General features: G+C 41.3%; 1 protein-coding gene and 1 pseudogene across 1 annotated transcript in view; one reads left to right on the top strand and one right to left on the bottom strand.

Annotated features, from left to right (window-relative positions):
* Positions 1 to 8,235, top strand: part of CSTA (cystatin A) — a 15,357-nt gene extending 7,122 nt beyond the window's left edge. Inside the window, exons 2-3 of the mRNA XM_006162360.3 lie at positions 2,619 to 2,720; positions 8,004 to 8,235. Coding sequence (XP_006162422.1) covers positions 2,619 to 2,720; positions 8,004 to 8,132 — 231 coding nt within the window. The 3' untranslated portion in view covers positions 8,133 to 8,235. The remainder of the gene's footprint in view (positions 1 to 2,618; positions 2,721 to 8,003) is intronic.
* On the bottom strand, positions 337 to 518 carry LOC106736422 (40S ribosomal protein S29 pseudogene; annotated as a pseudogene).
* Positions 8,236 to 10,145: the final 1,910 nt, after the last annotated feature.

Here is a 10,145-nt window from a genome sequence, read left to right as displayed (position 1 = left end):
CGCTCACCAGAAAGACAGAGACAGAGAGACAGAAAGCAAGAAATCCCCCCCCCAGGGGGAATGACCACACTACAATCCCTTCTCCTCATTCTCCTCTTGGGATGTTGGGCATGCACACACACGTACCCAGCATGAGTTTAAGCTGTCGGGTCTGGGACTCGAACCACAGTCAACTACATGGGAATCTAGCAACATAGCCATTATGCCAACTGCTGATCCCATCAAAATCATTTTTTTTAATTGAAGGGTTTTATTTATTTTATTTCATATACAAATAGCCAGCATGATTTCTTTCCCTGGGTGGATATCTTGGACAATCCATTCCAGGAAGATCATTTAGTTCAACTTGATGAAGCCTATGTCCTTCACGTACTGATGGAAACACTGAGGGCACATGTTGAGGTCGTATTTCCAGATCAGACCATGCTGGTTTGAGCACACGCGGCAAGAGCGAGAGCCCTGGCCGAATTTTCGCAGGTGGCTCCAGTAGAGCTGCTGATGACCCATCCTGCTTTCAGACAACGAAGCAAAAGGCAAAATCATTATTTTTTTTTTAATTGAGTGTTGCGGGGCTGGCAGATGGCATGGTGATTGGGGGTGCTGGACTCCCACATGACCTACTGCAGTTCGAGTCCTGGGCCTGGCGGCTTGCTTTCTCACTTTCATTCTCTCTCTCTCTCTCTTGCCCTTTCTGGTCAAATTTTAAAACAATAATAAATAAATAATGTTAAATAAAATAATTATTTTAAAAATTGAGTGTTGGGCCAGCCCATGGAATGGTAGTTAGAGCTCACATGGCTCACAATGCTTTGAGTCCCAGACCTGGTGGCTTGAAAAACACACAAGGAACATGTGCATGTGTGCCCAAAATCTCAAAAGAAAACACAGAGAAGAAATTGTGGTGTGACAATATCCCATGGGGACTACTTTCTCACTTTGTCTCTCTCTCTCTCTCTGTCTCTCTAGTAAGTGCATGTATCCTCAAGCAAAATAAAAAAAAAAAAAAAAAAAAAAAAAAAAGACATGCACAACTATCAGAACTTTACTAGTCAAAATGTACTATTATATAGGGCATTACCAAATTGAGTTGATATAAATTGAACTTAAAGACACACAATTTGACATTTTAGCCTATGTAATCTTTCTTTTTTCAAATCAATTATCTTTTATTATTATTTTTTTAATGTTATATAGTGGCCTTAGAAATGATCTAGCTTGTTACTGTAGCTGGAGAACTCTCAGAGCTTACTCATCGGCCTGCCTGAACAGTGCCCTTCTCAGAGACATAGACACCAGCCAATAATTTCCTTATATCCTTATTTTTAACCATTTTGGTTTGCTGTATCAAAGCAGCTAAATTTGAAACAAGTTCAATATCATTGCCTTCAAGGATCAACTCATCTTTCTGGGCTTGATATACTGAACAAGCAACACCTAGTTGCATTCGAACCCTTCAGATGTATTTTTCACCCAAGAAATTTTAGATATCAACAAGAGACCCATTCTCCTGAATAATGACGTTGATGGGGAAATGAGCGTACACGGACCTCATCTTGTAGCAGAAGCCCAGTGTCACACCCTGGGTCATGTTCTGTCCGTGACTACAGATAGTGCAGACTAGCCAGTTCCTTTCTGTTTTCCCATCATTTGTCATCCTGCAGCCTCTTCTTTTTCTTTCCATGGAGACTGACCCCTACATTGATGTGACTGAAGTCCCTCCGCAGGGTTCCTCTGGGACCCTTCACAGTAACTGTGTGTCCCTTGAGTGATGTTGACATTTTCTGAAATGTCGATGGTCTGATTGCTGAGAATGGTCTTCATCTTGAGCTGCTGGCGTTCCCAGAGCTGATGGTTTCAGATTCCTCTGTAATCTTTTCTCTGTAATCTTTTTCTTAATTATTTTCTTTCATCCAAAGTTTTACAGACCTGACTTTTAAATTCTTTTTTTTTTTTTTTTTTTTTTTTTTGGAGAGGTTTTTGCTACAGGGCGCATGTGCTCACCAGAAAGACAGACAGAAAGTGAAAAATCACCCCCCAGGGAGGATGGCCACGCCGCAATCCCTTCTCCTCCATTCTCCTCTCAGGATCTTGGGCACGCACGCACACGCTCCCAGCGTGAGTTTAAGCCACTGGGTCCGGGACTCGAACTGCAGTCAACTACATGAGAGTTCAGCGACATAGCCATCACACTAACTGCTGGTCCCTTGACTTTTAAATTCTAATTTTTAAAAGTTATTTCTAGAGGGCATTAGTTAGAGAGAGAGAGAAAGCAGTCCTCGTTGAGGTATGGTCACACCACAAACCTTTTTCCTCCATTACACTATCCTGTCAGGATTTGGGCATGCCAGTACAGATACCCAGAGTGTTTTTCAAACTGCAGAGGCCAGGATTCTAACTACTATTGGCCGTGTAGTATCCAGTTCCCTTAATCACTGTGCTATAGGGCCAGCCCAACCCATGTAATCTTATTAAAGATAGGTGTTGCTGAAATACTGAAAATAGCTCAAAGATTTCATTACCACCTTTGAGGACTTTTAAGAGCATGAGGTTCCTAGATTTGTAGATCACATAAATGGATTCTAATATATCTTTGATAATTTCTTTCCCCTTTTCTTAAGGTTAAATCACAGATTGAAGAAGAAACAAATGAGAAGTTTGAAGAATTTGAAGCTGAAGAGTATAAAACTCAAGTAGTTGCTGGCATTAATTACTTTGTTAAGGTGAGAGTTCAACATTCACTTTCTTATTTTTATAGAGCTTTTGCTATAGGGCGCATGTGCTCACCGGAGACAGAGAGATGGAAAGCGAGAAATCACCCCCCAGGGAGGTTGGCTACACTGCAGTCCCTTCTCTTCCATTCTCCTCATGGAATTTTGGGAACACATGCACACACACCCAGTGTGAGTTTCAAGCTACCAGATCTGGGAGGTCTGGGACTCGAACTGCAGTTGGTCAGGTGGGAGTCCAATTACATAACCATTACACCATCTGCTGGTCCCTCAACATCCACACTCAAACCGAAAGATAATATATTTCTCATTTTATGTAATGTTTCCTATTTCCCCTAAATTGTCATTTCTCCCCTCTGGTAGTCCTAAATTAAGAAGCCTTGCATGAAACCCTCCAAGTTGTAGGCTCAAATTAGGCAGATGATGTATACCATTTAATTTCTGTGAATTTAGAAAACTTTCGTATATTGATTCTTAACTTAATTTCCAGAAATTGTATAGGAAAATATTTCATAACTGCTTAGGACATGTCAGCCTTGGTCATAGCTGCTTTGTGTGTAATATAGCAGGATATCTCAGCTGCTTGAAGGGGTGGGCCTGGACCAGATGGCCTCTTGATGCTTGTTGCACCTCAAAGCCATACAATTCTGTGTAGCCTAAATTAAATGGATTTAACTTGAAGCATTAGCTAGAAAAATAAACAACTCCACCTTTTAAATAAGCATTTTGATTAATATAATTTAAATAGTTATTTTTGGATCTCAAATTAGTAAATTCAAGTGTGACACTTAGGTACAGTTTAAATGACTGGAGTATTTTTTTTTTAATATTTTAATAATTCAAGTGTGACACTTAGGTACAGTTTAAAGGACTGGAGTATATTTTTTTTAATATTTTAATGTTTTGGGGCCAGCAGGTGGCATAGTGGTTAAGGGCACTGGACTCCCATGTGGCTGACTGCGGTTTGAGTCCTGGACCTGGCGGCTTGTTTTCTCACTTTTCCTCTCTCCCTTACTCATGCTCTGTCCCTCTCTGGTCAAAGAGAGAGAGAGAGAGAAAGAAAGAGAGAAAGAGAAAGAAAGAGAGAGAAAGAAAGGAAGGAAAGAAGGAAGGAACAGAATCCCAACCTGTTTCCTGGCTTTTTAAAGTTTTAAGCAAAGTTCCTTAGCATTTCTTTGATTTATTAAAGTTAAAACTGCTTTTCTTGAAATTAAATAAATAAGGACTTTGAGCACACATGCATATGTGCTTGGCATGAGTTTCAAGTCACTGGTTCCAGGACTCGAACTGCAGTCAGCCATGTGGGAGTCCAATAATGTAACCATTACACCATCTGATGGTCCTCTGAGTTTCACTCTTATTGCTATGGAGAAGTTCATTATGTATTCATCAAATTAATAATTTCATGTTTTTGTATATGTTGCAAATATAACACAAACAAATAACATATTACATGCTCCTTTAAAAAAAAAAATTCTAGAGGGACCAACTCAACTAGTCAACCATGGATATTGGTACCTGTTTTTATCCTTATGTGTTAAGATGATGATTCTGATTTAATAATAATAACAGATATTCAAATATAAAGATTTACTTAATCTTTACTTGGCCATTTGACACAGAAAAATAAATTTTAAAAATTAGAATTTGTAAGTTCTCTATTTGGCACAGAGAAGCTCATTTCTCTGTAACAAACTATTAACTACTTAAGATACAAAATTTAAGAAATATATGTTCTGCAAAATAATAAGTGGAGCTAGCCAGCTCAGTTTTGGTGCAAGGTTATATAGACAGGTCAGCTCAGTCCTACCACATGTGAGCTCCTAGTAAACGCCAGGCCTTGGAAATGCATGGGAATGAGACCTTGCTGTAGCCCTGGAAAACGACGGCATTGTCTCCTCCTTTCTTAATCTTTTTGCACAGCCATAAGAGAAAGTTTTCAACTTAAAAATTAGTTCAAAGACATAAAATATTCTATCAAAACTGAAATAATTTTAATAATTTATTGGGACCAGCAGTTGGTGTAATGCTATGTCGCTGGACTCCCATGTAGTTGACCGTGGTTCAAGTCCCGAACCCAGTGGCTTAAACTCACGCCAGGCACATGTGCGTGCATCCCCAACATCCCGAGAGGAGAATGGAGAAAGGATTGTGGCATGGCCATCCCCCCTCAGGGAGTGATTTCTCACTTTCTGTCTCTGTCTCTCTCTGTCTTTCTGGCTAGTGCACATGCCCGATAGGAAAACTTCTCCAAAAATAAATAAATAAATAAATAAATAAATAAATAAATATTTATGATTAATCCAAATGCATACATTTCACATATTAACCAGCTTGCACATTTTTTAAAAAGCTCATTAGGAAACAATCTTGAAAATTTTTTCCTTTGACCACTTTGTTGCCCTATTTTTTTTTTGTTTTGAGAGGTTTTCACTATAGGGTGCGTGCGCTGGCCAGACAGACAGAGAGACAGAAAGACAGAAAGCGAGAAATCACTCCCCAGGGGGGATGGCCACGCCACAATCCCTTCTCCTCTCAGGATCTTGGGCGCACACACACACGCGCCCGGTGTGAGTTTTAAGCCACTGGGTCTGGGACGCGAACCGCGGTCGACTATGTGGGAGTCCAGCGACATAGCCATTATGCTAACTGCTGGTCCCTTGTTGCCCTATCTTATCCAGAGTCTTCTCTCTCTCCAAATTAACAGGCTGTTATTCATCAAAACTGTCAAGGTCTTGAAAGACAAACAAAGATCCAGGAGTTAACCTAGACCAGAGGAGTGTGTGTATGTCTCTCTCTCTCCTTCCTGCCTTCTGTGTTCAAACTTTTCCTTCTGTGTTATAGTCACTTACTCCAGTTCCCTCCTGGCAAGCTGGCTGTTGACCTCTTTGCTCCAAGCCATTCCCAAGATTCAATACCTTCTCTAGTGTCTGTATTACTAGCAAGAGTCAGGGTGGTAGGATGAAAGACAAGCTTTGACATCAGCAGTTTGAATCCTTGTTCAACCCGTTCTACCAGTCACAGCCAGTGAGATCCAAGCGAGGCTCTTCCCTGAGTCTTAACTTCCTTAACTGCACAGTGGGGGTTATAACCCATTTTGCAGGGTGCTGTGAGGAATAAATGAACTAGAAATTTACTGAGCACTTACAATGTGCCAGGTACTGTTCTAAGAGCCGGGCCTGCATTATCTCACTTATTCCTCATGACAAATCTATGAAATAAGTATAATCACTTCTCCCAGGCTACTAATTATAAAAACAAACAAACAAACAAAAACACCTCAGCACTAGGGCGTTAACATTACTAATAACGTTTACACAACTGTAAGAGCAGAATCAGAGTCAGGATCTGAACCCGATGCTGAAAGCTGAACGCTGGGCGGTGCTAGTCTAACACTGTTTGCAAAGGCAATGCCCCATTCCAAGGACAAAGTAAGTGTTTTCAAAAGGCTACACTGCAGGATGAGCAGAACAAAAATGTTGAAGTCTAACAGATTTGGGTTTGAATTTTGACTGCCACTAACAAGCTGAGAGATTTATGGAATATTACTTAACTCTTAATCTGCTTCTGCATCTGTAAAATTGGCAATATTTCTCCTTCCTTAAGGCCTACAATAAGAAATAAATATAATCCTGTGCATAAAATGCTCGTCATAGTGTATGAGTCATGGTAAACACTTGTAAAAATTAGGGTATAAAGAGACATCAGAGCATGTAAGACAAAACAAACTTACTGTCTCAACCGAGAACCAAAGTGGAAATTCTTTTTTTTTTTTTTTGGAGAGGTTTTCGCTATAGGACGCGTGCGCTTGCCAGACAGACAGAGAGAGACTTAGAGACAGAAAGTGAGAAATCACCCCCCAGGGGGGATGGTCACGCCGCAATCCCTTCTCCTCCATTCTCCTCTCAGGATCTTGGGCATGCACGCACACGTGCCCGGCGTGAGTTTTAACCCACCGGGTCCGGGACGCGAACCACGGTCGACTACGTGGGAGTCCAGCGACATAGCCATTACGCTAACTGCTGGTTCCCAGCCAAAGTGGAAATTCTTACCATAATTCTCCAGGCCCTGAATTTATGCCCACACTACTATTTCAACCTCTGTACCATTGACACCCTGGCAGTAAAGACCACCTTACTTTCAAAGTCTGACACTTGGGTCTCTGGACACTGCTTAGTTCTACCAGTGGGTATTTATAAAATAGGTCCTAATAGAGGCCAGTAGGTGACATGGTGGTTAAGGCACTGGACTCACACATAGCTGACCACAGTTTGAGTCCTGGACCTCGTGGCTTGAAAATCACACCATGTGCGTGCATGCCCAAAATTCCAGAGTAGAATGGAAAAAGGATTGTGGCATGACCATCCTCCAAGGGGTGATTTCTAACTTTCTTTCTGTCTCTCTCTGGCAAGAGCATATACCCTATGACAAAAACCTAAAAAAATAAGCAGGTTCTAATATAGGCACGGGAGCCATACATTTCAAATTTCTAAGGATAACTCTGATTACCTTCTTTATCAAATAAAGTATCCCAATTTGGGAGTCAGAAAACCAAAAATATAGGCTGTCCCTTATTTTCTTGGTCTGTGCATCTGTGAAAATAAAATACAACCTTGGACTGTCATTTGCACCCAGAATATAATAAGAAATCTGATAAAGTAGACCTCAGATCTGTCTCTAGTCATACCATTAGCTTACCTTTTCTCTCTTAAAACGAGGTGATGGATTTGCAGAAGCAAAGATTCTGAAAATCTTATACTAGTCAGAGCCAGCAGATGGCATAGCGGATACATCTCTGCACCCCCACCCCCCCACAGACACACACCCACACACACACACATACACACACACACACACACACACACACGGCTACTATAGTTCAAGTCCCAGACCTAGTGACTTGAAACTCATGCCAGGCACATGTGCATGTATGCCCAAGTTCTTGGGAGGGAAATGGAGAGACGGGATTGTGGCTTGGCCATCTCTCCTCGGGGGGTGTGGGGAGGAGATGTCTCACTTTCCCTCTCACTGTCTCTATTTCTCTCTCCTCAGCATGTGCACATGCCCTAAGGCAAAAACCTTGAAAAAAGAAATGCATACACACACACACGCACACACACACACTCACACACATATGTTATATTGGTCTCAGTCTAGGCATGCTGTTCCAGAAAGGTTTACTTCAGTAAAGTCTTTATATGCCTACAAACCTTTCACTTGATATAGATCCTTGTGCATAAACCTTTTTAAGTGTTTTTTTTCCCTACGTTTCAGATTAAAGTAGGTGGTAGTCGTTACATTCACGCGAAGATATTCAAAGGTCTTCCTGGACAAAATGAAGAGTTGGTGCTTTGTGGTGTCCAGACTAACAAAGCAAAGGACGACGAGCTGACTGGCTTCTAGCAGCACCTTCCAAACGCCATCTGAGTCCTTCCATTGGCTACCAGTTAATGATCCCTGCTAATAATTATAGCCATAAATAAAGATGCATTTCTTTTCAAATGAATTATTTATCGTGTATTGCATTAAATAGAAATTACCTTTTCTTTCTCAAAGTCAGTGTTATTGCTTTAGAATATATTGAGTTGTTGGGAATGTCATGACGCATTTTTACATAGAGAAAAATGTCATGACTTTTCCAACAACCGAATACATTCCATACGAATTGATGTTAATCAGAAATCTCCCCCGCCCCTTTTTTTTCAGTTTTCTCTATAAGGTGCACACACTTGCTGAATATAGACAGAGACAGAGAGAGAGGGAAAGTGAGAGTGCACTCCCCAGAGAGACAGAGAGAGAGGGAAAGTGAGAGTGCTCTCCCCAGTGGCCGTGTTGCAATTCCTTCTCCTCCATTCTCTTCTCAGTATTTTGGGCACACACATATGCACAGCTGCCCAATGTGTTTTTCTAGTCACAAGGTCTGGGAGTTTAACCACACAGTCAGCCAAGTGGGATCCAGGCACCCTAACCAACACGCCACTGACTGGATTCAATTTTTTGTTTGTTTTTAATTGCTAGAGGGCGCAAGCACTCATCATATACCTGCCAGAGAGAGAGAGAAAGCCCCCTTAATGATGCATGGTCATGCCACAATCCCCCTTCCTCCATTTTTCTCATCAGAATTTTCGATATGCATGCACCCATGCGATATGTTCTTCAAACCGCAGGGGCCAGGATGAAAACTGCAGTCAACCATGTGGGATCTGGCAGACAATGCACAGCATTTAACTACTGTGCTATGGGGCCAGCCCACAGATAGAAATCATTTAAAAATCAGGTCTAATGTGGGGCCAGCAGGTAGTGTGGTGGTTAAGGTGCTGGACTCCTGCATGGCCAACCACGGTTTGAGTCCTGGACCTGGAGGCTTGCTTTCTCACTTTCCTTCTCTGTCTCTCTCTCTCTCTCCCTCTCTCTCTCCCTCTTTCTTTCTCTGGTCAAATAAAAAAAATAGCAATAAATAAAGTTAAATAAATATTTTTAAAATTAGACCTAATGCTACTAGCTAAAAGATAATATTATGAAAACACTTATTATAAGCAGGTTAGAGCTATGAGTTAACCAACCTTTCTGTCCTGTGATCACTGAAAACCCAACATTCCATCTCTACCCTCATGTTTTAAAATTAAATCAATTATTTTATAAAATATACTTTTATTCTGAAACAAACTCACAAAATGTTTGAGAAAGAACATCAGGCTAGCTCCATGGCCTGGAGGTAAAGGCAGCCAGATCCCACCTGACCAGCTCCACAGTTTGAGTTTCAGACCTGGTGGCTTGAAAAGCATGTGTATGTGTGCGTGTGCCCCAAATCCTGACAGGTTGGAGAAATGGACAAGAGATTTCAGAATGACCATTCCCCTTGGAGGTGCTTTCTCTCTCTCCCTCTCATTCTCTGTCTCTCTTTGGCAAGTACACATATCCTCCGGCAATTTTTTTTTAAATGGTTGGGAAAAACTTTTCCTCCTAGATGTTTAAAAGAAAGTAACCTATAGTGTGCCCCAGCACCAACAAACACTTTAGTGTGCATTTCCTACAAACAAGGACATTTTCCTGCATAACTGAAATACAACTAACAAAATCAGGAAATTAACATTGATATACACTAGCATCTAATCCCCAGAGACCATTCATAATTCTCCAATTGTTCAATAATGTTGTTTATTGAAAAGATCCAGCCTAGAGGCCAAGGCATAAATGGTAGTTAAGGAGCTAGACTCCCATATGGCCAACTATGGTTTGAGCCCTGGATTTGGTGTCTTGAAAATCATGCCGCACGCGCTTGTGTGTGTGTGTGTGCATGCATGTCCAAACTCCCAAGAGGAGAGAGGGGATTATAGTGTACACACAAAACATAGGCCATCGGGAACCAGCAGTTAGTGTAATGGCTATGTCGCTAGACTCCCACGTAGTCGACCG

The sequence above is a fragment of the Tupaia chinensis genome, unplaced genomic scaffold (assembly GCF_000334495.1).
Source record: "Tupaia chinensis unplaced genomic scaffold, TupChi_1.0 Scaffold139927_1, whole genome shotgun sequence".
Lineage (NCBI taxonomy): Eukaryota > Metazoa > Chordata > Mammalia > Scandentia > Tupaiidae > Tupaia > Tupaia belangeri.
Note: the sequence above shows the minus strand (reverse complement) of the source record. Positions and strands in the feature narration are given on the sequence as shown.